Here is a 26898-nt window from a genome sequence, read left to right on the forward strand (position 1 = left end):
CAAGAGTCTGAGAGAGATGCATGACCATCGACATCGGATCACTACAATTCCCATACGATTTGCTGCATAACATCCTCATCGATAATCAGATAAGCAGCTAAGCAGCAGATCACCACTGGGCACAACAGGAGACAGACATCCCCTCATACATTCCCTGGCGTTGGAATCACCTTTCAGTGCATACCATCATCATCTCACCATGTCATCCTCCACCTTCCGCCGTCTCACCTCCCGATCATTCCCACTCCTCACCGCATCCGCCCTATCATTCACGCTCTACACCGTCCACACCCACTATTCACCGTTACTAGCAGAAGCAGCCGATCCACTATCATCTCCAATAATCAAAAAGCAGAAATCGATTTCGGCTGTACCTCCACCATTCTCAACCTACGGATGGGGAAGTAATAAGAACTTGACTTTGTTCCCGGATAATCAGGTGGCAAATGTGAAGAAACCAGTGCCTCTGACACAGCTCGGTGCGACGCCTCTCAGAGATCTAGTACTGGCTGAAGAGTACGGGGCGTGTGTGGATGCAAGGGGGGATCTGTGGATGTGGGGAAAGGGGTATGACGAGTCTGGTGAATTAGGTAGATCGCTAAAGGGCAAGGTGAATGAGATCTCTCAAGCTCTTCTGGACCGGTCATAGATCTTTTAGGTGGCCTTTCTGGGCACAGAATCCTCACCTTCATTCTGCATGATCGTCAGACTGCTAATTATGTTGTGTATCCATCTAGTCCCTCAAATCACTTGCACCAGCTTCATCCAAACTCTACGCCCTATCCAAACATGGTCAACTATATGCAATACCATCTTCCAAATCACTCCAATCCGATCGTCAAGACAAGTCCACCCAATCATGGTGGTCCTACTTATTCTCTACCGATCCCGGTGTGGATTTCGTCGAGCTCAGCGCATCAGGTGGAGGGCTAGGGTGGGGTGAGAGATGGGTGGACGTTTCTGTCGGTCGTAATCACCTCTTAGCAGTGACGAACAAGGGACGTACATTTTCATTGGCACTGAACGAAAGGGCAAACTCGCATAGACAATTAGGTACAAAGCAGGAATTCGAGCAACCATCGATCGTCCAAACGATCCTAGGTGTTGAATTCCCTTCGTCGAGGGATATACGGTTCCAAACCACTTTACAGGAAATACCTTCATTGAAAGGAATCAAAATCCAACAAGTAGCTAGTTCCGAAAGAACAAGTTTTGTCCGAACGGATAGTGGGCATGTGTTGGGTTTCGGTGCCAATGAAAATGGTCAAATTGGTTTAGGGTCAACATCATCAGTTGATATCATACCTGTACCGGTGGAGGTCGTTTTGGCCAAATGTTATCCCTCAGGTACCAAGATACAATGTACGGATGTTAAAGCCGGTGGATTGACGACGTTCTTCACGATCAAGAGGTTCTTCCCTGGTAGACAAGGTCATTTTATTGATGTACTGGGTTGTGGAAGTGGGATTAGTGGAGCGTTGGGAACGGGAATGTATACTAGTGCGACTGGTATGCCTGTCAGAGTGAAGACGTGAGTGATGTTCCTCCTTGTCTTTTGGTCTTTGATTGGGATGAGATCATGTCTGATGCTAATTAATGGTTTGATATACAGAATAAGCGGTCTTCAAGAATACTCCGAGAAAGCTCAAACATTCTTACCTATCGGAATACACAATCTCTCTATATCACCATCATCCAACACCCACGTATACGCCACGCTTGACACAGTGTCATTGGCAGATGCGAAGGGAGTCAAGGAAGGGAAATACGGTAAAGATGTGATGGCATGGGGTGCGAATGTGGATTATCAAATTGGGAATGGTAAAAGATCATCTACAGCTATACCACAACATTTACCTCCTCTTGGTGGTAAACCTTCTGCAGTACCTAGTGCCGGTTTGATCGATGCGTTGAGTGGGGAACCGAAAGAGGAGGAATCGTTAAGTTCCGGTACGGTAAGTGAATTTTCTAATTGACGTCCTTACGGTAAATGTATGAAATGGATCAAGAGGGATTCTTGAACTGATTATCCTTACTTCGACTTAATTAGCAATCGCCGATGCCTCATTCTCGACTGCAATTACATATCAAAAAGGCCAACGCGTATGATCTTTATGGTAATTTGATTAAGAGAAAGGTCAATTGTGAGGAAACGATGGTAGCGGGATATAACGCTTCGGTGATGTATAACAAGATAATCGATTAGGATATGGGATTCTACGATCATCATTCGTACTCTCCGTGTGGTTTCCAGCAGCTTCAAACTTATACGAAAATATCGAATATCATAACTTTACACAGTAATAATATTGCTGTGAGGGTACAAGCACTAAAAGCAGAGTAGAGAGTAGTATGATATATGTTAAATGCTAGGTATATAATATGATAACAACGAATAATATTTGTTATATGAATTTGTACAATAGTAATCCCATTACTCATCATGAAGATTTAAACGTAAGATTGTAAAGTCGATTCTCGATCTACCAACTGTATACCATGTCTCTCCTCCAATAACCTTTCTACCTCTCTTTCGTCCCATTCTTTCTCTTCCAGCTCTTCATTTCCCCACTGGGAAGTAGGAGGTAAATCTGTAAATACTTTCCTGGCATTATTGACCAGTTCCATAAACCTCTCTCTGCCTATTGAGTCATCTTCCAACTTTGCCAATACCTTCGATTCGTTCTCCAAGATCTTTTCAATCGATCCATGGGCTTTGATAAGTTTCAGTGCGTTTACTGGACCTACATTGGGTATACGTGGCGAAGCGTCTGTTCCTAGTAGTATTAGAAAGTCCAGGTATGATGCAGGGGAAAGACCAGTGAGAGTTCGGAGATTCGTGCCAGATATGAGAGAGAGGGATGAAGTGATTGGAGAGAGATTTTTAAGTAGTGGACCCTATTTCAGAGCAAAGATAAAGGGGAGATGTCAGATCTTTGCCGTTTTGATACTGTATGTTACGGTTAGAATGCGATCTGACTCACCTCATAAGCCAAAACATCACTATCTTCGGTACCCACATAATCTACCAAACCACTTTTCGCCAAAGCAGAGGCCAATCCCTCGGCTTCATAAGGTATCTTCGCTTCTAGTACAGGTACACCCATTACCTTTAGTAACTCTTTACAATCCTCGTGATCCCCTGCTGAGGGGATATCTAACGCTCTTTCATATATACTTCTAGTCGATGGTAGTTGTTCGATCAACCGATCCAACCTGGTCATTGGATCGGGTTTCATCTCTTCTTCAGGTTGAGGTGTAGAAGGAGGAGTAGGGTACACCTGTTCTTCCTGATGAAACTCAGGTGCTGATTCTTTAAACGGAGGTAAAGGCGGACTAGACAACATCTGAGTGATAATTTCCCCTTCTTCAATCGTCAAAGCCTGTTGTCTAGGTGATTCACCAACATTACTAGCCGGTAACAATTCTTCCAATACCGAATCTAATTCTTCAACTTTCTCTTCCTTGAAATCGTCTCCACCGGACGACAACTTAGAAGGTATCCATTCTCTCAAGTCTTCTTCCATCTCTACTATCTCCCCATTCAAACTCAAATCTAAATCTTCACTATCTAGTTTGGAACCTACCTGACCCTTTCTCTGCGATTCTCTGTATTCCTGGATCAGAGGTGCTAAACTATCGATCATCGATACCACTCGGTCGATCACTTGACTGTCTGCTTCTGATAGTGTGGAGGATAGTTGAGAGGCTTTACTGGGTGAGGAGATACCTTCGGGTAGGGGTGGTATAGGCGGAGGTGAGGGTGTGGAATGGTCTTTGGTTGATGGTTGATCTTGAACAGGAGGAGGGATACCTTCGATAGAAAGAGGAATGCCTTGGGCAGCAGAAGGTATTTCTGCGATAGGAGGCGGGACCATTTCGATAGGAGGGACATCTTTAATAGGTGGAGAGGGAGGAAGTGATTCATCTGAGACTGATGATGTAGGAGGTAATTCATATATCCTAGGTCCATCCCAATCCATTGGTTGTTCATCCTCTTTCGGCCTATGGAAGGCGAAACGCGTGGTCACAAAAAGACCTCTGATTATATCTTTCTCTTCTTCCGTCATTGCCTGAAATTCCGTGAGTACCTCCTTGAACTGATCCAGTCGAGATGCACGATCGAGCTCATGGTTCCGGCGGGCCAAATGGTTTGCTCGGGCTGTCAGACGTTTGACGGCCTACCAGATCAAGTCAAGTCAGTCATTTGTAGCTTGATCACACATCAGGTAATTTCGTTGGTTCGATGAGGTCTATATGGTTTGTATGGAGTGACATACCTCTGGAGCTTTCCATTCCCTCGGTCCTCTTTCATCCCATATCGCAATCGGTTTCACTCCATATGCCCTCATCTCCGATATCAAGCTGAGTCAGGCCAAGGCGAAAGTATCAGCTTGATGCTACAATGTGTGGGAACTGACCACTCACTTGTACCAACCTATAATCTCCCCTTTCCCTTTGAACAGTCCATCTCTCGAAGCGAAATGATACCGATTGGTCATGAGTGTCGCATCGCTAAGTACCATATCACATCAGCTAATACTTCTTTCTGATATCTATATCCTCTTGTGCACGTACATGGCAACCTTCTTCCCCGTGAACACGGGTGATGCCCATCGATTTGGGAAATGGGTGATGGCTTTTGGGCTAATGAGGTCTGATGTGAGCTGATGTTTCGCTGAAGCACCTCGGATGGGTAGACAGCTCACTGAGTTTTTTTCACCCACTGGACCAGGTCCTTGACTCCCATCTTACGCTGATGACTGTTCTCGACTTCAGCTGAACATGCCAGCTCAACGCAGATGATCCCATCGAGCTTGAGCGCTACAATAATCGTAAGAATGCTAACTGTAATGGTATATGATTGGTTGTTTGTGGAGACCCCGCATGTCACACACATTCTTGGAATCCCCGAAGCGCGCGACAGCCACATGGGTTGCGTTTACGCTAGCTTTCACGCTCTCAATGTGGCACTTCCCCTTCTTCCCCTTTGTTTTCAGCACATCTCTTGAACAAGACGTTAAAATGACGATTCGAAAGAAGGGGTGGATAGCCAAGAGTGAGAGGGACCAAAAGAACGCAAAAAGAGGGCCTTGTCCCGGGATTGAACCGAGGACCACCTCAAGGAGAAAAGCCGATTCAAAGTCGGAATACAATCCCAAATGAGGCATGCTACCACTGCACCAACAAAGCAAGCCATGAAAGAATGGGGACATACGCTCTATATAAACAATTTATCTTCTGGGAACAGCCCGCCTCTTATGCTTGGTTGTCACTATAAAGTGCTTATGCATGTCAAGAGTAGCAAGGATTCATTAATCATACAAGTAGATGTATACCAAACTGTAATCGCCCGTTAGATTCAATATAGTGACCATCGTCTGTATATCCAGCACCAAATCTCCTATTGACCTACCTGATTTCAGGTGGTGTCCAACCCCTTCTTGTCGCCGCTGCATCTACCAAACCTTTGAATGCCGCAGGATCAGGTAATGCAGCTCGATAATCAGGAGACGCTTCAGAACTGGATTAAGACTGGTTAGTTTCTCCTGTGGTGCATTCAAGGTGACTGACGCATTTAACTCAGAATAAGGATCGGACCCCCCGTCCTCTTACACCTGTCGCTTCTTCTAAAAGTTTTTGAACACCAGAATTTCCTTTTGACTCAGTCAGAGTATGTCGATCATCGGTATTATGACGCTCGGCACCACGCAGGTGAAGTTGCTTCTAGGCTTCGTAAATTTTCAATTTACATAAGGGTCAAGTAGAAATGGCAGTTAATCGACAAGATGTGTATTCTACATTTTTGATTTTGACTGAGATGCTAGACTCACTTCCACTCTTCAGGTCAAATAACAAACCTAGAGCCAAGTGAGACTCCGGCATTTTCCAAGAGTATAACAAGATATCTATCTTTCTTATCAAGAGGTGTAAAAACCCGTAATACCTAGGCACGAGACTTCTTAGTGTATCCTCCAAAGGATGATTATGAAAATTTTCTTCTCTCAAAGGCTTGTTGATTATCTTTTTATAAGGCACATAATCGTCTAGATCAGGATAACGACCTGGGGATGACAAAATGTGTAAATCACTCTGAATATGCCGTCGCCGTATAATGGATGATGGGCGGACAAGAAATCCCATGAATGGTCGCCGTGGAGGTATCCAAGTTTCTTCACGCGATATATACACTGTGCAAATCAATCCTCACCTTGCCAAATCAGACGAGTAGATCTACTGCCGAGGAATTGAGTCCGCGTTTGGGCGTCGCCCGAGGACGGCAGTCTATGGAATTCGCTGATCAAGCTTTCTTCTGATGATTGTGATTGCCGATGAATGGAGAATGGAGTTCCGGAAAATAGATTGTTTCTACCAATATCTCGAAGCTCGTTCGACATGATGATGAAGAATGACATGTTGATTGGGATAGGCAAAAACGAATGTGGGTCGTGGAGGGCTGCAAGTGATTCTGGGTCGAAATTATGAGCTGATCGAGCAGTGTTATGTGGTATGATAACAGGAAAGCTGTCATCTATGGGTAAGAAAGGGGTCACAACTAGAAAGTTTGGCTTGTTGTTCACAGAGCATCGTCAGGTAGAGTAGGTATCCTTGCGGTATGCATCTCACAGACTGAACAAGGTCCGATTTGTCATCTGCCACTGAAAGGGGAAAAGGGAAGAGAGTGGTGGTTGGCTGTGGAGACCCCACTCCGAATGATGTTTACTCGTGGTCCGATCATGAAAAGACGAATTAAGTCGTCAACATGAAAAATGACAGATAACAGATAACACAAAGTATCATCCACGACAACACAACATTTCGACATAGCGACGACGTCTTCGTGTGACCGACGGATCATCCTGGCTCTGAGACCAAGAAGTATGCGTTTATGACTTTAGCAATATAAATTGACGACCCAATCGATTCGATGGAATCAACTTCTCTGATACCCAAGCCCAGGATGCCCGGTGCGCTGAGAGAAGCGAATGTTTCTCGATATCTGGTTGGAATTAGTTTGCTACTTGGTGTAGTCCTGGTAAGTCCATCACGAATCTCCGCGGTTTTTCCTTATCCATACTGTCTGCAGGTAGAGATGATGACTGATATTCTCGAATGAAGCTATGGACTGCATCGAACTTCATAACGGCGGGTTTGGAGACTGGTGAGAATAGTTATAACAAACCCTTCTTGTGAGTGTGGTAGTGCCCAAACATCACGTAGATAAACAGAAGGAGAGAACGAAAAGGATCGCTATAGAAGCGAAGGGGGCGACGCGGGGATGGGTGGTGGTCATAAATTGGTGAAGAAGAAGAACCGATCCAGAGACAGTCTTTCTCATACCTTCCTCAACTCCCATACGCCGATAGACGGCCTTTACAAGATCATTACTGACTGTCCGGCCCATGGTCTTAGAATAACATACTTCAACACCGCCTCGTTTACGATCTACCTTCTCCCCACCCTCTGGCGAAAATACCGACCGTCTACCTCGAATGATCCCCACCATCGACGATCCCCTACTTCTCACGGGTATTTACCCCTCCCTCGTTCACGCTCACCATCCCGCACAAGGTCCATCACCTCCTCACCCAGGACCGCAAGACTATCCCTCGAAGTTGAACCCGAGCCTGAGCCGCAATCGCAGGACTACGACCTATCGACTATACAGGAAACGACGGTGGAGGTATTACCTAGGTTGACGATTAGAGAAACCGCCGAGATAGCTGCTTGGTGGAGTGTTGTGTGGTTCGTAGCTAATTGGGCTGTGAACGCTAGTTTGGCATGGACTAGTGTGGCTAGTGTGACTATTTTGAGTAGTACGAGTGGTGAGTTGGGTCGTTAGCCAAGACGTATGGATGTCTTGTAATACATTGCTGAAATGGGAGTGATTCCTGAATAGGTTTCTTCACTTTAGCTCTGGGTAGGATATGCGGTGTTGAGACATTCACCAGCACAAAAGTCTTTGCTGTCATATCAAGGTAAGTATCATCGTTTTTTTCCTGGGGTTCGCATATGAAGAACATACCTCAAATTCCAAACTGTATTTTCCAGTTTCATCGGCGTCTTACTAGTAACTCAATCTGATTCATCCCTCACCTCATCCTCTGAACCTGGTTCTCTCCCTTCACATCCCATATTCGGTGATTTCCTCGCATTGCTCTCAGCGGCATTCTATGCGGTTTACGTGATCTTGTTGAAAGTTAGAGTGGTAGATGAAGAGAGAGCAGATATGCAATTGATGTTAGGGTGAGTATAAAATCTAGGTTATCCTCACATATATCCCCCGATATTCAGCTGGACTGGACTGGGATAATATGTATTTGACAACAAAAGGAAAAAGCTGATTTTGAATTGTGTGATTTGTCCGATGAAACAGATTCGCAGGATTGTTCAACACCATCGCTTTAATTCCCATCTTCCCAATTCTACATTATACAGGATGGGAGAAATTCGAATTACCACCTTCCAAAGAGGCCGTTATCATCTGTTTGATCAATTTCTGTATAACCCTTTCGAGCGATTACCTATATGTTTTAGGTGGGTACAACATTTCCTTCTTCCTTGGTTTGCAATCCCTCAAGAACGTTTAGTTGATGATATTGATTGCCCATGTAGCAATGTTGAAAACTACACCTATGCGTAAGTTCAGTGTGCCTTCCGTGCTCTATATGAACTATTTGCTAATCAAGGGATGGTATATAACACAACATTCACAGTCGTCACCATCGGTCTATCACTTACCATCCCGCTGGCATTAATCGGATCAACATTCATACCTTCTTCTTCATCCGGTGCCATCACACTCATGTCCCTCGTCGGGGCTGGATTGGTATTTGTAGGATTTGGCATGTTAGGTTGGCAAGGGTATGAAGAAACCCGTGTGGTCCAACGAGTAGTGGTAGATAGGGATATCAATGAGGAGGAAGATTGAATAGAATCTAGATAATAATATGATTGTTCGGCATATGTAATTATACACAGTACAATACAGTGCAGTGAGGGACTATCAATCTTTTCGGAAGCAGAAGCAGGAACAGTGACCAATAGAGACGGAATAGTAATACATATATACGCAGCACTTTGATTTTTGGCTCTTTTGGCTTTTGGTTTTTCTTCTATTGTTTTGTATATTTTACTATCTTCTGTATGAAAGTGATTAATTGAGAGAAATCACAAACTCTTCCTTTCTCTATATACACACATATAAACTTCTATTTGATGTGATCATCCAAGGACACCCAACACTCAACGAACGACAGAAAGATAGTCATAAACCCGTTACATGTCGTCTAATCCACAACAACACAACAACACTGTTCCCATATACGCATCCTCATACCTTGCACTTCTAACGAAAGGCTTCTGCTTCTACGCAGCTAACACCCTAACCGTCCATATCGAACAGCCCTTCCTCCTCCTCATGTCCATGTCCATGATGAGCATTCTGATGGTGACCGACCTTCTTACCAGGTAGAGGAACCGTTCCTTCTAATTCCAATCCATCATCTTCCTCCACCCGTCCGCTGGTGTTGCTAACAGCATTTTGCATATGTAATCTCGACAATGCACTAGCCAATCCACCAGGTAAAGATTGTCCAGGTAAATGCTCCTGTAAAACCTTTGTAGCGGATGGTGAAGAAGATTGATTTCTTAGTAGATAGGTATCACCAATCTGGTTTCTAATTGCCGAAGGGGAAGGGATCTGTTTATTGGGTGAAGTAGGTGAAGTAGGTGATCTCTGTTGAGTGAGTAAAGAAGTTTGTCGTTTGGGTTGTTGAGCTGTTGAAGGCCCAAATGCGAATCCTTCCTTCCCATCTTCATCAATACCATTACCCTCTCCATTTTGGCCTTGTCCTTGATGTTTTCTCGCATCTTCACCTTCAGCTGACCAAAGGGATTGTAAAAACCCTCCAGCATTCGGACCAAGGTTCGGTCCAGCAGATTGAGCCAATCTCCCATGATCATAACCATTGCCATTACCCCACAAGGCATTTCCATACCTGCCTGCACTTGCACTAGCGCTAGGTGAAGCAGATGCGAAATCTTCTTGTCCTTGAGAATCCCTTCTTGACATCCTTCTAGCTCTTTCTCTGGGAGTGAGTAATTCAGATAATGAAGAAGGTAAGAAATCCTCTCCGTGGTCTTCATCATCGATAAATACAGCGTCCTGGTTCGATTTAGTAGGTTTAGGAATAGGTCTTCGTCGTTGAGGCGAAAGAGGTTCGTCAGGTGTATCGGATCGAGTCCAAATGGATTTGTGCAAATTGGAATTGTTATCTCCTGCGAATGAAGCTGAAAGTGGTACGGTTGGTGAACTTGCATGAGCCTGATTGAGCAACGAGGGGTGAGAGAAAGAGGACGAGAATCCCGGTGCGGTAGTGACGGGTGGTCTTAGTGGAGATCCAAGTGGGTTTGACGAGCTGGCTTTGAGAGAGAGTGGACCTGGAACTGAACCGCTTGCGCCGAACGAGGCGGAAAGGGGCGAAGGCCTACTCGGAGAGGAAGCGAATCCCTGGATACCTCTTGGATGAGCAAATCCAGCCGAGTTGGGCGAGTTGGGTAAAGCTCCTGAGGGAGGACCGAAAGGTTCTCGAAGGGGTGAAGAGGGTAATCTACCAGTTTGAGGGGATTGCATAGAAGTTGAAAGAGCCGACTTGATAGGTACGGGTGAAGCCACTTGTTCTTCTCCGGGTGAAGTACTGTTCTTCCTTCCTCGCATGATACCTAATGGACGAGGAGATTCACCTAGACCGTTGGTGTTACCCGTACCTGCACCAGAAGATGGTGCGGGGGGAGGAGCAGAGGATGCACCGACTGAATCACCCCGTTCTCTAGCCTCAAGCTGGGCGGCTTTCTTGTTCTTTCGGTCCATCGACATGGGTTCTCCAGGTCGGACGTGTGCGAGGGCACCTGTCAGATGCAGATGGTCAGCTGTGTGGTAGGCAGGGACAAAGAAGGTTGTAGACGATATATACTCACATTTGTGACCGAATTTACAGTTTCCTTTCAAGAACCATTGACAGATTTCTCTTTTAGCGGCTACATCGATGAGAGGGTATGAGCTTAGTCAGTCAGAGGATACCTGGATGAGAACAGAAAACTCACCGTCAGGAGCAGCATGGGAGAAGGGACAGCTGTCACCAGCAGTACAAGCGCCAGCCTTGAAGAATCTACATGGGACGTGACTGAGGGCTATCAACAGAGAAAGCAAAGTTAGCTACAGGCTTCCAAGATATTGCAGTAGGAATGTAGCGTAAGAAGTAGAGCGTGAAAGACATGTCACTAGAAATATATACAGATTAGGATGTATGAGTTTGGACATACCTTTATCACCTTCCGCTTCATCTTTATCTTTATTATCCCTTTTCCCATCCTTCTTATCTTTATTCGCTGAAAGACCCGAAACAGCATTCAATCCAGCAGATTTGATTTCTCTCTTTTCAAATCCACCTACCACCTTGGCTTTCCCACTGGTCGCATTTGTAGTTGTAGCAGTAGAGGGTGTAGAGGCGGTAGCTGTGGTAGGTGCAGGAGAACGATCACGCCAATTATCGTCGTTTAACAGTGATCTAGAGATGGACGAAGGTGGTTGAGGTCGACTTCGGAAGCTAGGAGATGAAGGTGAATGGGCCTGGCCGGTCGAGATGGGTGTAGGACGTGATCTAGGGATGGCCTTTGCTGAAGCCCCGCCTTCACCCCTGGAGGGAGAGGCTGTAGTGGGTGGGGTAAGAGGTGAGGGGGATGGTAAGGGCACTGACATTGTGTCGATGAACAATGGTCAAGGTGAAAAGATAGAAGAGATGGGGATCGTATTCAAGTGGTTTTGGATGGGTCGAGTTGGAGCTGATTAGCTGATTAGAGGACCTAATTTATCGGGCTACTCTATCCATCTACCGTTGTCCTCTTTGACGATGGAGGGGGGTCTAGTCCAATCCTGATTGACGCGTGGTCGACGTAGGATCAAAGGAGGTTGGACGGCGTGCGGTGGTGTATCGTGTGTTATGGTTGATCAAGAGAAGAGTACGACAAGACAGATCACCGAGCTAACGTGTAATGTGTAGTTGACGTGTAGCGTGTAGGATAACGTGTAATGTTGAGAAGGAGTGTGGATGGGATTGGAAACAAGAAGGAAGGTGGCGAATGAGTCAGAGGACGGGTTGCTTGTATCCACTGGGAGGTTATGCTATGCTGTGATTGATGATATCCTTTGATGGTGGTTATCGGATACGAAGGATAGATTGGATGGATGGTGATGGAATATCTATCTACAGTCTGAGCAGTTACTTGTTGTGGCTTATAAGGTACCGCCAGTGAGGGAACTCAACCGGTTTAACCGTAGTAGAGTAATAAAATATCCTTTATCATGTGAATCTCACTCATCATCCATCACTCATCACCCCACTTTCGATTCCATTACAGGTCCAATGCATACATCGTACATCCACGATACCCGAGACTGGTTGTACCGATACATTCTGTCGATAACGCTAGAGGGTACATCTACACGACGATCAATATGTCTGTTCTTAGACAGCTATCATCAGGTGATGGAATTGGTTTACCCAACAATCGAATTTCCTTAAAAAGCCTAATTTCCTAATCTGTAGATTACAAGATGATCCCTTTACGCATCAACCAATCGAGTCAATAACAATGTCTTACATGTGATTTTACTTACCTGACTTGACTGATCACCATGAAAGTCAAGCGGATTCCCTTACGATATATGATGCATAGATATTGACTCAGCTGGATAAAGAGCTATAAGAATGCTATAGATATACATCATGAAGGACTCCCCCTTCCACCGCCGCCATCACCATCTTCAACATACATCGTCCCCCACGTCCCATCACTGTCACTACTACTAACAGGTCTAGAGTTGAATCTAGCTGTTTCTGATTTACTCGATACTTTTTCTTCCTTCTGATGCTCTCCTACGTTTCCCTTCTTCCTTTTTTTTTTCTTTCTTCTTTCATCGATCGCTACACCTATACGTCCATGACCATCAAATGTTGATGGTCTATCTTGCACACTGTTTACCGCACCATCACATCTGACCGAACCGCACCTGTCCCCTCACCACTCTGTATCTGCCATGCCCAATTACGCCCTGGCAGCAGCAGTGGCACCTTGTTGACCATTACTCTGACCTTGTTGACCTGGTCCACCACCTCTTCCACCTCTACCTCTACCTCTTCCTCCGCCAGGTTGACCACCCCTTGATTGACCGGGTGGTCCGCCCCTTCCGTTGGGGTTGGGTGCTCGGGGGGCATTGTTGGGTCTACCGCCTCGTCCATTCTGAGCATTGGGGGGAGCCACACCATCCTGCTGAACAGGCGATGGAGCTCGAGCTTGAGCAGGTGGTTGTTGCTGTTGTGGCTGTTGAGGAGGTTGAGCGTAAGTTTGTTGTTGAGCGGGTTTAGAAGGAGGCAGCGCTTTAGGAGCAGCAGCTCTTGGTGGTGGTGATGGTTCTTCGGGAGCGGAGGGAGCAACGTATAATACAGGATCGATGACAGCAGGTATAGGGGCAATTTCAGTTCCTAATTCAGATTCGATTCGATAGAGATTATGTCTGTCTTCGAGCTAGAGCCAATGAGAAGTGAGAAGTCAGCCTTAAGCAGTCCAAAGGAAGGAAGGCGATGAAATAGCTGAACGCTACTAACAGTAAGAAGGGAGATAGCAAGACCAAGATGACCGAATCGACCAGATCGACCGCTACAGGAGACTTTATCAGTATTGTCTTAATCATGCAGCTAGTAGGACGACTCACATTCTATGGAGATAAGACTCAGCAGTACGAGGAAAATCGAAGTTAATCACAACATTAACAGCTTGAATATCGATACCACGAGTCAAGAGATCTGTTTTACCACAACCAGTGAGCTGACAGTTTCCAGAGGGTGGAAGAGAAAACTCAGCTCACCTGAACAGACTAAATTTCGTGTCATACCATTCCTAAAATCGTGGAATACTCTATTTCTATGAGCTTGAAGCATTTTGGCGTGAGAGTAGAAACATGAATAACCGAGTTCTGTGATTTTCTTGGCTAGCAATTCGACTCGATTGGTGGAGTTACAGAAGATGATAGATTGATTGATTTGGAGCTGTGTCGTCATTTCATGCATCAGCTCGTGATAAAGACAATACACCAAAAAAAGTAAATGTTGAATTTGGGGAATTAAAAACTTACTTTGGAGAAGAGCGTGTTTAGACAATGTACTTTTTGTCTTTCTTCCACATATGCATAATACTGTGTGACACCTTTTAGAGTGAGTTCATCCATCAAATTAACTTCGAACGGTTGAACCATATGACGATCCTGTACGGTTTCATTCCAAATCATCAGTCGATACTCTGTGGCTCTAGACACCAATGTCACTTACAGAGAATTCCTTGACATTCCAAGGGAAAGTAGCAGAGAACAACATAACTTGTCTTTCTTGTGGACACAAGTTCAACAACTGTTCTATGACCGGTGTAAATTCTTCACTTAACAATTTGTCCGCTTCATCCATGACAAATATACCGCATTTCCTCAAATCCGCTATACCTTTCCCACCCAGATCCAAAATTCTTCCAGGTGTACCCACCAGTATATGGACTGGTTCTTGTAATCGGAGGATATCGTCTCTTAAGGTTGTACCACCGGTCGTGACCATGACTTGTAGATTTGGTATATGAGCTCCGAGGGTTTTACATACTTGTGATGTCTGTAAAGCCAATTCTCGAGTTGGGACGAGTAAGACTGCTTGAATGTGGGAGAAGGAAGTGTTGATTCGGTTAAGAGTGGGGATTATAAATGATGCGGTCTAAGATACTCGAAATAGCTGATATCAGCTGTCGTCCAAGCGAAAAACAATGCAACGACGACTGACCTTTCCAGTACCGTTCTTTGCACGAGCTATGAATCAACGGATGAGTGATGAGCTGCGGTTCAACTGGAGATTGTAGATGGAGCTCACCTAAGACGTCTCGTCCAGTCAAAGCCATAGGAATAGCCTGTTCCTGAATAGGTGAAGGTCTCTCAAATCCAGCTGTATAGATACCCATCAATAATTCTCTTCGTAAGTCCAAGTCATCAAACGATGATCCTTGTGTTGCTGTCACATCCTGTATGATCACACAAGCAGAGACGATGAGCTGATGCGCAGAACTAGGAACGCACAGAAAACTTACCTCGGTTTGAGGACGTAAATCTTTAGGAGGGGCGACCAGGCCCTGCTTCCAATCGTTATTCGTTCTGTACGGCATGACTCAATCATCAGCCGATAATCTTCCTATTATATGGAGTTGAGAAGATAATCCCAGCACTTACGTGGACGAGGAAGCCATATTGTTCATATGAGTGTATGGGGAAGAGGGAAGGTAGGAGTAACAAAGATTGACTGATGGGATTTGTTTCTGCGGGATTTGGTGGGGGTGTAAAAGGTCTTGAGTATGATTGCGAGTTGTTGTTCAGAGAGGTAGTATGGTTGTGCTTATAGCAACTGAATTATCAGTCACTCTACGATGTGAGGACGCTATATAATTCTGTGGAGTTGGTGGATAGTCAAATTCGCTTTATGGTCGATATCGTTGTAATGCTTGTGAAGTTCCGCTGCAGCTTGATTGGCGTTTGGTTGAGCTGATGCTGAGGTGAGTTTGAGAGTAAATTTCCTTGAGTTTGATTATGTGGGATACAGTAAGATAGGAGGTAGAGGAGGAAGAACAAGAAGAAGAGCGGTGGATATGTAACATACATCGTCTGTGGAGGAGGAATGACCATCTTGTTGCTAGACCAAAGGACTGAACCACGTGGCTAACTTATTCCCGCTGTTAAGCTCAGATGAGTCAACGGGGTTTACTGGTGTGGCTCATAATTGAAGGGACGGGATCAAATATGCTGTCATTGACTTTCAAGGTGAGACGCGTGAAAGCGAAAACAGCCACGAGAGAGTGAGAGTGGATGGGATGAACAACAACAACAATACAGTAGAGCAGAGTGATAACACACACACACATTCATCATCCGTGCCATCTGCGCTCTACCCTCATCAATAACAACCACTACCACCACCGACGACGACCAACGTATTCAACAGCTGATCAAGACGAGCTATGAGGAGGTATCAAGCAACTATCCGATAATCTCATCAAACAGCACACATAAATCATCTCCCGCCCATCTCATTTATTCAACCTCCATCCCATCATCAACTTCCCCTTCACCAGCCATTCAATCTACGTCCAACAACCATTTCTCCTCCGAGCATTCCGATCACCCTCCTTTAGCTATTCCTACACCAGTCAACGCATCGACGCATTGTCCTTCTATCTTTATTCCGCACATGGTCCAGATCTAATCACATACTCAACTAGCCAACATGGACCCTTCATCGCTGTTGAGAAGGGTGAATAGGGATGAGAGGGATCAAGGTGCTTTGGCAGCGGCGCAAGCCGAGTTCAACGAGAAGAAGTAGGTTTTCATTTCATCATGGTATTGCTTATTTTGGTATAGGTATACTTGACCAGCAAAACGAGAGAAATATAGCTAACCTATTGTTAACAACATCTAATCTACCATTTATGACTGTGACATCTCGTTGATTTACGATGGACCGACTCGTCTCCCTTACTCGTCGAACTACCCCTCGCCCACCAATCTATCCTTACGATGCTCCCCCTTCCTCATCACATAGGAGAATGTGGTTACCAGACCCCACAGAAGGTTTCTTACCGTGTTGGATTCGTTCTCAGTCAGGCGATGACAACTCGCCCGACGCTACAGCCGAAGTTCAAATTTCGACGACCAACGAAATACGTACGGTACCGCTCTATCAACTCAGTCCGATGAACCCTCCTCAATTTGATGGCGTAGAGGATATAGCGGATTTGACGCATTTGAACGAAGCTAGTGTGATTAATAATCTGAGGATGAGGTATCAAAGCAATAACATCTATGTGAGCCGAGATATCTACACCAAATATCTTGACGAAAAAAGTCAGCTGATAGTGGAAGGATATTCATTCAACGTTATCTAGACTTATTCTGGGTGAGTGTCACAACCAGCTAGACACCGAGACGAGGTAGTATGACAGCTGATGTGATGGTTTCCCTCAGACTTTTCTTGATATCTCTCAATCCGTATCAATCACTTCCTATCTACACCTCAAAACATATCGCCCAGTATCGTACAAGAAGGAGAGAAGAAAATGCGCCTCATATATTCGCAGTAGCCGAAAGAGCTTGGCAGCAGATTGGCGAAGAGAGGGAAAGTCAGAGTATCCTGATTACGTGAGTTACCTATATACCAAGGACGCTCCTTTAGCTAACTCATGATGTGTTTGTTATACAGTGGTGAATCAGGTGCAGGTAAAACAGAAAATACCAAAAAGGTTATTCAGTACCTCGCAGCTATAGCAGCTTCCCAAATCCCTTCTGATTCATCTTCATCACTGACACGCAGTAAATCGATCTCGAAGGCACCTTCAACGGGTTTACCTCGATCATCATCATTCAAAGGGAAAGATGCATCCGAGATCGATCTATCTTCATTGGCGATAACCGAACCATCTTTGGGGTTATTGGAACAGCAGATCCTCCAGGCGAATCCAATCTTGGAAGCGTTTGGTAATGCCCAGACCATGAGGAACAACAATTCGAGTAGATTCGGTAAATTCATTAGGATATTCTTTTCACCGTCTGGCGCTATTGCAGGAGCAAACATCGATTGGTATCTTCTGGAGAAGAGTAGAGTCACAGCTAGAGCGGAGGGAGAACGGAATTTTCATGTCTTCTATCAATTGCTGAAAGGTGCAAAAGAAGCGAAATTGGCTGGTAAGCTGACTTGGAATTCGATTAATATGTCTCATAAGCTAATTCTCACCGCTTAGATCGATTGCTGCTTGACGGAGGACCTGAGAAATTTGAGTTTCTGAAGAAGACTAGATTCCAGATTGACGGGGTGAATGATCATACGGAATGGCGATTGTTAAAGGTAAACCTCCCAGCGATCTGTTCTGTATTGATATGCTGATTCCCGGTTGGTTCATAGGAAGCATTAGCCGTCGTTGGATTTACCGAAACCGAGCAATTCGAATTATTCCGTATACCAGCTGTCATCCTACATATCGGGAACCTATTGTTAACTGGCTCAGCAACCGATCAAGCATTCTTACCACCTGCAATGCAACCCGTTGCAGATCGAATATGTCACCTTTTAGGTATATCCGTTAAAGAGTTCACGAAATCCGTCCTACAGCCTAAAGTGCGAGCTGGTAGAGAATGGGTCACAAATGCACGAACGAAGAAGCAGGCCGAAGATGAGCTAGCGGCATTGTGTAAATTCATGTACGAGAAGACCTTTGGTTGGATGGTAGAGAGAATTAACACGGCTCTGGATAGGCCAAGTGCCAAATCGTAAGCCATGACTCGTCTTCCAAATTTGAGTGTTTTTGCTAATTACAGGAAACAGGTTATCAATCGGTGTATTGGATATTGCTGGTTTCGAGATTTTTGGTAAGCTAAGCTCAGGTCAGAACCTCCAATGTTAGCACCAAGCTGACATTATCACATAGTCGAGAACAGTTATGAACAGCTTTTGATCAACTTTACCAATGAGAAGCTGCAACAGGTGAGCTGGCTTTGGGTATCCTTGCATGCGAACTATGCTGACATAGCTATAGTTCTTCAACTTCCATATGTTCACTTTGGAGCAAGAAGAGTACGCTCGAGAAGGAATCGAATGGGACTATGTCAACTTTGGATTAGACCTTCAGCCGACGATCGAACTTATCGAATCCACCCAACCGATTGGTATGCTATCGCTTCTCGATGAAGAATGTATTATGCCCCGAGCCACCGATCTCACGTTTACCGAAAAGGTACAGCAGCTATGGGAAACTCCCAAAGGAGCTACTCCCAAACACCCTGGATCGTCGAAATTCAAAGCTACCAGATTCGGAGCAGGTTTCGTCATCAAGCATTACGCTGGTGATGTGGAATACCGGACTCAAGGATGGCTGGAGAAGAACAAAGATCCCATTAACGAAGCTGTTGCAAGATTATTGGCGACCTCGGAAATACCTTCGATCGCTACGCTGTTCTCTGAGTATGCCGAAGATGCGGCCACCGGAGGAGTAGTCAAGAAAGTCAAACGAGGTGCTTTCCGAACTGTTGGTCAAAGACATAAAGAGCAACTCGGTCAGCTCATGCAACAGCTTTCCAGCACTCAGCCGCACTTCGTCAGATGTATTGTACCAAACTCGGATAAACAGCCTGGGAAAGTCAACGTGAACATGGTGTTAGATCAGCTCAGATGTAATGGTGTATTGGAAGGTATCCGTATTGCGAGATTGGGTTATCCCAACCGACATTCATTCGCAGAGTTCAGACAACGATACGAAGTGCTCACTCCTGGTGTCATACCGAAAGGGTACATGGACAGTCGAAAAGCCGCTGAACGTATAGCTGAGGCTTTAGAGCTGGATAAACAGTTTTACAAGATCGGTGCTACCAAGATTTTCTTCAAGGCTGGCGTTTTGGCTGAATTGGAAGAAAGAAGGGATAATCTTCTCACAGATCTGTTTAGGCGATTCCAATCAGCTGCTAGGATGCATGTTGCTCGTCGAAGGATCCTCAAGTTGATCAATCGAGCTCAAGCTGTTCGTACGATCCAACGAAATGCCAGAGTTTACCTACAACTGAAAGATTGGCCGTGGTGGGGACTATACGTCAAAGTACGACCCTTGTTAGCGGCCACTCGGACGGATGATGAGCTGGTTCGTAAACAGGCTGAATTAGCTATGGCTAAAGAGAGAGCGGAGCGCGATGAAATGGAAAAGAAGAAATTGGAAGAACTAAAAGCTTCACTGGTAGCTGAAAAGACCAAAGTTGAAGGAGATCTGTCATCTGAGAGGGAGTTGGGTAGAGAGAAAGATAGGATGTTGGAAAGGTCCAAAGCTAGAGAAGCAGAGTTGGAAGAGAAGATCAAAGAGTTGGAAGGTGATATAGACGTTTTAGATTCGGAAAGGGAAAAGGCATCCACCCAAGCGGATCTGGCTAAAGAGAAATTATCAAAAGTCCAAGCTGATTTCGAAGCGTTAGTGGAACAAGCTGCTATGTTAGAGAAACAAGGTTCGATATGGCAAAACCGTGAAGCGGAATTATTGAAGGACTCCAAAGAACGATCCAATATATATTCGAAGTTGGAAAAAGAAAAAGTGGAATTACAGAATAAGGTTGAAGATCTAAAGAGGGAAGTCACACAGAAAGAAGAAGCGCTGAAAAGAGCAAAAGATCGAGCGGAAGCGAATTCAATGGAGATGGAAAAGCGATTACAGCTGGAGAAGAGCAAAGCGTAAGTCTGCCTTGACCCATGAAGATTTACTTATCGAGGATTACTGAGCTTACTGGGACTCGGATCGAATGTATAGTGAATCTGGTAATAGTCAAGCAACAGCTCTGAACGAAGATCTGCGAAAGGCCAAAAGTCAGATGGACGAACTTCAATCCACCATTCAACGACATACCACTTCCATCGAGGCTAAACAACGTGAATTGTCAGAACTGAAAACCAAACAGAGGGAATCTGACAAAGCGCGAGAAACTTCGGAGCAAGCATTGGCAGCTCTTAATGTGAAGGTGGAAAGCATGAAATCTCAAATTGCCGCTAAAGATAAAGAGAAACAAGCTGAAGTATCCGCTCGGCAGAAACTCGAAAAAGAATTAGATGATTTGCGAAAAGTCATGGCCGCTAAATCGTCGGAAGATTCCAAGAGACAAGAAGCCGACAAATCGAGAGAACAAGAGATGTCAAGATTACGAGATCAAGTTTCGCAGCTCCAGAAATCGCTGGATGACCAAAGAGAAGCTGCTCAACAGCTTGCCAACAAGCTTAGGGTCGATGTAGAAGGGCTGAAGAATAGTCATACCAATGCTCAAAGGGATCTGAAGCTTGCTCAGAATGTTTTGAAAGAGAAAGAAGAGAAATTAGCTGCCATGCAAGTCAAGATCAACCAGGTGGAAGAGCAGAGGAGAAAGGATGAGAAGGAATTGGAGATGGTGAGAGAACAGTTGAGTGGAACGGCAAGTAGACTGCAGAGTACCGCTCAGGCCAGGGATGTGAGTTTATGTCTCATTGGTTAATGTGTTTACGCTGATCATGTATGTCGATGTTTCAGGACATCGAAAAACACCTTCACGCCTTACAAGACGAATATAACGGTTTGGAAGATGCTGTGCTCGAGATCGAAGGTGAAAAAGCAAACTGGGCCAAATCCTTGGACAACATCACCCGACAGTTACACGAGGAATCTTCCAAACGACATCATTTCGAACAAGAAGTTCACAACAATCAGGTCGAATTGGCTGAACGTCGAAATACCGCTTTACAAGCTGAACGAGCTCTAGCAAAGGCAGCAGCAGATATCAAAGCTCGTGATAAAGAGATTGACTTCTTACGTGGTCGAGAGAACAAGACTGTTGTCGAACATTATCATGTACTTGAAAAAGCCAAGAAATTCACTGATCAACAATTGGCTGAACAGATCAAGGAAAATGACCGACTGAATACCCTCTTGAAGAGTCTTGAAACTCATCGGAATAGGTTAAACGCCGATCTGGAAGATCTTGCTAGACAATATGATAAGCTCAAGGCATCGAAATCCAAAGAAGCTAGATCGGCCAGAGCATCTCTATCACCCGAAGATAAAGATCTGACTCAATTGCTGGAAGAAGAAAAGAAAGCTAGAAGAGTTTTGGAATTTCGAATCAATTCTTTAGAAAAAGATTTACAGGATCAGAGGAAACAAGCTTCCACTGCTTCTCTATCTGCTTCGTCTGCCAGAGGGTTAGAGGTAAGATATCGTCAGTCACAAGATGATTTATCAAGATTGGAGATGGAACATCGAAATACCCTGGAACAGAATCAGAGATTACAGAATCAGATAAACGAATTACAGAAAGCTTTATCTGCCGCTTCTTCTAGGTCACTCCCTACGCCTACACCGTCTACGCCGTCAAACTCGAATTTGCGAAGAGAAGACTTATTAAGGGGATTACAGCAGTCCCATGATGCGCTACGAGGTGATATGTCCGACCAATTAAGGAGACTGAACGAAGCTTCGGCTCCACCATTGACTCCCTCGAAAAGACAATCAGTCATCAATTCCAATGGAACGCCTACCCACAGTCAATCGACAGCCGGACAAGATTTGATATCTGCGAAAAAGATCAAAGCTTTAGAGATGGAGGTAGACGCTCTGAAAAGGCAATTAGAGGATGAACAGGATGAAAAGGATTTCTTGATTGAACAGATGGATAAGATGCAGAGTGAGAGTGGGATCACTCCTGGAAAAGATGGTAAACTTTTCCCTTGTGAGTATACGATTGACCAATCTACTAGTTCATACAACGCTCTGCTGATCATACCGTCCGTACGGGATATAGACGAACAAGCTGTATATTCCCATTTCAGATTGAAAGCGAAGAGTTTGAGGTCACAACTTGATCAGTGAGTTCACCAAGCAGTGTCCTGTATCAATCGCGCGAAGCTGATTCAAGATTGGTCTCGGCTTGTATAGCTGGCTAGCAATGGAAGATCTCAACAATTCAACACCAGGATCAAACCTCACGCCGAGTGTATCAGCGAGTGCTCCACGTACGGAGGATGTGGTTCAGCTCAAACATCTCTTACAGCAGTTTGATCCTGAAACTTCCCCTCTGAGACATTCATAAGTCGAATACACCATGTCATTTACAATCCTACACGTACATATACCTCTTGTTGCTTTTTTTCCCAGCCACACGGACAATTTTTGTATTCTAATTTAACTTGGCTTTCCTGACTTCTTCCTTCTTTCGGTTTAACTTTTGACTTTTGACGCTGACGAATATATGATTGATTATCTAAGAAGTAGAAAAAAGAGTACGTATTATAGAATGTATGACCATTGATGTTTCACGCATCGCGACGCACTTTGGTCTGAATATATACCACCTGAAGAGGATGATAATTCATAGCTCAAGTCAGAGTATATGGAGCATCTTAAAACAGATGGACAATATAGGTAATGAGAAAGAAAGAACATAGTGTAGACGACGATGGATACGCAATCATTGTATGTGGGTCGAAAGACACCGCCGAAAGGGCTCGGGGAGTAAACAGGGATGCCTGGAATAGTCTACACAGTATCTGATGTAGATGCTCGATATACCTTGATATTCATACACATACATTCAGCGATACACACAACATCATATACTCATACAACACTCTGTTACATTTATTATAGAGAAGTGGGAAACCGCCACAAACTCAGCATTACATTTACAGTATCAGAAGTGGCGCTAGACATCGTCGGCAGAGGTTAAGTCTATAATCTCATCGTTCTTCCTAGCTGCCTCGAGCGATTGGCTCTGCTGAGACGAGAGTCTTCAGACTTGTTCCTGCATCACATGTTATACGGTCAGCAAAAGACCCCGCAACGACGGCATCCATTAGCTGATTGCAATGCCTTACCTCCAGATATTTGACTCGTTTGGCTTGAAGCGAAGGATTCGGCTCTCCTTCTTGATCATCTACCACTTCTGTCGCTTCACCAATCGATGACGACTTTCTCTTAAGGTTGGCTCGAGACACGTAATGGGATTGTGCGGGCTCATCTATCATTGTGGCACTCAGCAGATCTTCCTTACTTCTCGAAGAATATGGATAGAACTCACCAATCACTTTCAGCAAAACCAAAGCAGGTCGAGGACGATACTGTGAATCCCGATGGTGAGCTAACAGGCTCTGTCATTCACTCAGCTAAAAATCTCGTCTCGGAAATTCGGCTCACTTTGAAGAGGAAACGATAGAGTTTACTGCCCTTTGCTGCAGGTGTGAAGATATAATGCATTGTTCTTGGTAGCTCATATTTCTCTCCGTTGACGGTCCTGTAGAGTTTATGGGCTCTAATTAGCTCGATCCTGGCGTTAAATGCCTGTGAAATGGCATGTTACCGACTCACGATATGGCATAAGGCAATCTGAAAGCGAATAAATGTCATAGCTATATAAGCTGATGTCTAACAGCAATTGAGGACCCGCCTGTATCAGAAGAAGAACTCACTTTTCTGTCTTTTCGTGAATAGTGCCCTTCTCGTCCAGCTCCGAGGTGTGTCGAGCTTCATAGCCAGTAGGCTTATAAGAACCAACTTCCAGCACGATCTCAATAGTCCCAAGAGTTGTCAAAGCTTGGGGGCTGATGGTCACTTTGGTAAGATCATCTGTCGTTGGCTAAAATGAGTGGGAAGGATCGGGTATTCAGATTAGACAGATTCAGGTTTTCTTTACTTTCCTCTGTGAACGGATAATGGTCACTGATAATTCACTGACGAGAGGTGCAAAATACAAGGATGATTTGATAGTTCCTCTCTTGCCTTGTCCTTGTCTTTGAACAATACTATCCCATTGGCATGAATCGTGATCTCTCAACCATGCTTTCGCCAAAAGGAGATTCCCATCGATATATGGAGACAGCTTGATGTCCCTATGATTCTTAAGATTAGGAAGTCTAGATATCCGAATTCGAAATGGCTGAAATGGCCATTGCCATAGTGATAAAGTCCCAACCAGAAAGAAACCGTATGGTACAAACCGCCACAGCCATTCTCTGCTTGCGCTCTGCTCAAAGATCATGCATATATCCTTCTTTACATATGGAAACATAGATCAGAAACGACTCTGCAAATAGCTAGCGATCAGTACCTGCTGCCTAAAAAGTATGAGACTCACATCATCAATAACCAGTGTGTCCACCTCTGTTTGCTTCGACAAGCTCCAACCTGTGTGGCATACTGGCGATACAGTTATTTATGTGTTCTTGTGGTATCTCTTTCCAACAACGTTTGGCAGCTTCACCAAGGTCATCAATGTCTTGAGGACGAGGGTGAAGAGTATAGAGCCGCATTTGAAGCATATGCCATACATTTTCAATAGGGTTTATGTCTGGAGAATAAGCCGGATGGTTGAAAAGGTATATCCCAAATCGCAGCTGCTTCTTGATTTTCGAGTCCAATGAAGCGGTACACCATCCTGAAGTATCACAGGACCCCTTCCCAGCCTCGCCATCTTGCTTTCATCCTATCCCATACAACCTTCAAGCAGTTCTTTGTGATTTGATTACAGTAGATCGTTCCTTCGACTCCTTCTTGCTCTTACTCACTACAGTCAAAGATGTGCAGGTCTGACCTTCCATCCCAATATATCGCTGCCCAGACCATTATCGTACCTTCTTCGATGTCTTTACAGTGTTTATAACCCTAGGATCTTTCTCTCTTCCCTCTTCAACCGTCATCCACTCTTGCACCGCATCGTCCAGTCTTAGGCAGACTTCATCAGTGTAGATACCTCGCTGAAAGTCGAAATCTTTATATTCAGCAGCCCAAGCTTGTCGAGCCACTCTGTCTTCATCTGTTAACTTTTGTTTCTTTGGGCGGATAATCCTCTTGAGGTGTGTCCGCTTCATAGACATCTTTACAGTATTGTGCGAGGCAGAGACACCGATCTCTGGGAGCTGGTGCGCCACATGAAGTGCGTTTAGTTCTGCTCTTTCTAACATGAAGCGGTGGATATGCCGATCATCCCGTACTGTCAGGAGAGGAGGTCGGCCTGAACGAGGGCGGTTCTCTTGAGAATCATACAGAGCATCTTTCCTGATAGCTCGATAGATGGTGTCCATAGAGACATGGTGGTAGCGAGCAGCTGGAATTTTACCAATAAGTCTGGCTGTTGCGACAAACTGGTTTCGCTCTCCTGGTGTGTATTGATCGCCTGTCATGATGTCTTTACAGTGATGCAGAGATAAGATGCATTCATATAATAAGATGACTTGTCAAGCAAGATCTGTGTGAGAACGGAATGTGCGGGAAGCTGGATTACGACTACCCATACGGTTTCTTTCTGGTTGGGACTTTAGCTTCAGTGGCTGTTTGCTAAACATGTGTCGTTTGAGAAAGCAAAATAGGACTTACCTGATCAATGGTCTCGAGGTAACATTCTAAGGGGATTTTTCTCCTTTTGCTGGATGATGTATGACCTGGTATTCGTCTTTCGTAGCAAGTCGGAAGACATCGTATCACGTCAGCTCGAATCGCTCAAACAGAAGAGGAGAAAGATAAGCCTCACTAAGTCGCACCTGATCGTCTTTGGATTCTACCCATGCCTAAAACAGTTGTATGTATCAGCTGACATCCGTCCTTTTCCGTTCACATTCATGTTCAATCCCTTCAAAAGGTAAAAGGGATTGGAGGAGCAAAGGCACTTACCTCGAACCCCACGGCTTTCCCTCCAGATAACATCTTTCCTTTATTTGTGTGACTTGGTATCGTATGGCTGAACTCGTCTGATGGGTTTGGATACCGCTCACCTTTGGGGTCTGATGGATGAGCGCTATAGGTGATTAGAATGCTAGGTGGTCTACAAAGAGAAAAAGAAGAGAGAAACGAGATGCGAGGAAAGAGGGCCAGTACGTTGTAGAGATATGTGCAGACGTGAATTTAGTACATTTTGATCGGATCATCAGGATCATCACCAAAGGAGGGTGTCAGTGCGTAGACTAGTTCATATACAGTAATACTTGTGATTCATTCACATCCGGTATTACCATACACAGATATCTTCTACATCAAATCGTCACATGCATGCGTGATCCTACCAGATGGGATTTCACTCCACATCGTTACATTTGACAAGCAGAAATATTAGAAAGCTTGTTCACCAAGAATTTAATGGATCGATTATAACTATCATCTGTAAAAACTATAACGCTTTCTCCGCCACGTAACTGTAGAATCCCTTGCTGAAACTGATCGATGTCACTTATCGAACATCCTTTCTTGTAACGTACCTATCGGTAGCAGATCCTTTGTGTC

The 26898-nt window shown here is 44.8% G+C and overlaps 7 protein-coding genes across 7 annotated transcripts; 3 read left to right on the forward strand and 4 right to left on the reverse strand.

Annotated features, from left to right (window-relative positions):
* Positions 1 to 199: 199 nt before the first annotated feature.
* On the forward strand, positions 200 to 2206 carry V865_003760 (uncharacterized protein; the record flags this gene model as incomplete). Its single annotated transcript, XM_066227549.1, has 4 exons — positions 200 to 610; positions 738 to 1531; positions 1613 to 1955; positions 2051 to 2206. 4 exons carry the CDS (start codon positions 200 to 202, stop codon positions 2204 to 2206), a joined length of 1704 nt encoding a protein of 567 aa, XP_066083646.1.
* A 245-nt stretch (positions 2207 to 2451) lies between these two features.
* V865_003761 (uncharacterized protein) lies at positions 2452 to 4750 on the reverse strand (the record flags this gene model as incomplete). The annotated part of the gene is made up of 6 exons (XM_066227550.1): positions 2452 to 2898; positions 2985 to 4181; positions 4281 to 4365; positions 4429 to 4515; positions 4579 to 4647; positions 4710 to 4750. The coding sequence occupies 6 exons, from the start codon at positions 4748 to 4750 to the stop codon at positions 2452 to 2454; spliced, it is 1926 nt and encodes a 641-aa protein (XP_066083647.1).
* A 2211-nt stretch (positions 4751 to 6961) lies between these two features.
* Positions 6962 to 8932, forward strand: V865_003762 (uncharacterized protein; the record flags this gene model as incomplete). The annotated part of the gene is made up of 8 exons (XM_066227551.1): positions 6962 to 7036; positions 7120 to 7190; positions 7414 to 7826; positions 7901 to 7979; positions 8053 to 8247; positions 8378 to 8538; positions 8617 to 8640; positions 8718 to 8932. The coding sequence occupies 8 exons, from the start codon at positions 6962 to 6964 to the stop codon at positions 8930 to 8932; spliced, it is 1233 nt and encodes a 410-aa protein (XP_066083648.1).
* A 453-nt stretch (positions 8933 to 9385) lies between these two features.
* On the reverse strand, positions 9386 to 11761 carry V865_003763 (uncharacterized protein; the record flags this gene model as incomplete). Its single annotated transcript, XM_066227552.1, has 4 exons — positions 9386 to 10911; positions 10981 to 11040; positions 11107 to 11193; positions 11326 to 11761. The coding sequence occupies 4 exons, from the start codon at positions 11759 to 11761 to the stop codon at positions 9386 to 9388; spliced, it is 2109 nt and encodes a 702-aa protein (XP_066083649.1).
* Positions 11762 to 13107: 1346 nt separating this feature from the next.
* V865_003764 (uncharacterized protein) lies at positions 13108 to 15336 on the reverse strand (the record flags this gene model as incomplete). Its single annotated transcript, XM_066227553.1, has 10 exons — positions 13108 to 13587; positions 13668 to 13719; positions 13775 to 13865; positions 13928 to 14108; positions 14195 to 14323; positions 14388 to 14813; positions 14880 to 14905; positions 14967 to 15114; positions 15181 to 15244; positions 15320 to 15336. 10 exons carry the CDS (start codon positions 15334 to 15336, stop codon positions 13108 to 13110), a joined length of 1614 nt encoding a protein of 537 aa, XP_066083650.1.
* Positions 15337 to 16596: 1260 nt separating this feature from the next.
* V865_003765 (uncharacterized protein) lies at positions 16597 to 22720 on the forward strand (the record flags this gene model as incomplete). Its single annotated transcript, XM_066227554.1, has 13 exons — positions 16597 to 16944; positions 17026 to 17036; positions 17105 to 17278; positions 17340 to 17821; positions 17878 to 17981; positions 18039 to 18403; positions 18459 to 18502; positions 18562 to 18617; positions 18670 to 20342; positions 20419 to 21106; positions 21166 to 22360; positions 22433 to 22496; positions 22567 to 22720. The coding sequence occupies 13 exons, from the start codon at positions 16597 to 16599 to the stop codon at positions 22718 to 22720; spliced, it is 5358 nt and encodes a 1785-aa protein (XP_066083651.1).
* A 612-nt stretch (positions 22721 to 23332) lies between these two features.
* V865_003766 (uncharacterized protein) lies at positions 23333 to 24664 on the reverse strand (the record flags this gene model as incomplete). The annotated part of the gene is made up of 7 exons (XM_066227555.1): positions 23333 to 23401; positions 23505 to 23647; positions 23708 to 23747; positions 23824 to 23920; positions 23995 to 24012; positions 24096 to 24262; positions 24362 to 24664. The coding sequence occupies 7 exons, from the start codon at positions 24662 to 24664 to the stop codon at positions 23333 to 23335; spliced, it is 837 nt and encodes a 278-aa protein (XP_066083652.1).
* Positions 24665 to 26898: the final 2234 nt, after the last annotated feature.

This window comes from Kwoniella europaea, chromosome 1, assembly GCF_036810445.1.
Source record: "Kwoniella europaea PYCC6329 chromosome 1, complete sequence".
NCBI lineage: Eukaryota > Fungi > Basidiomycota > Tremellomycetes > Tremellales > Cryptococcaceae > Kwoniella > Kwoniella europaea.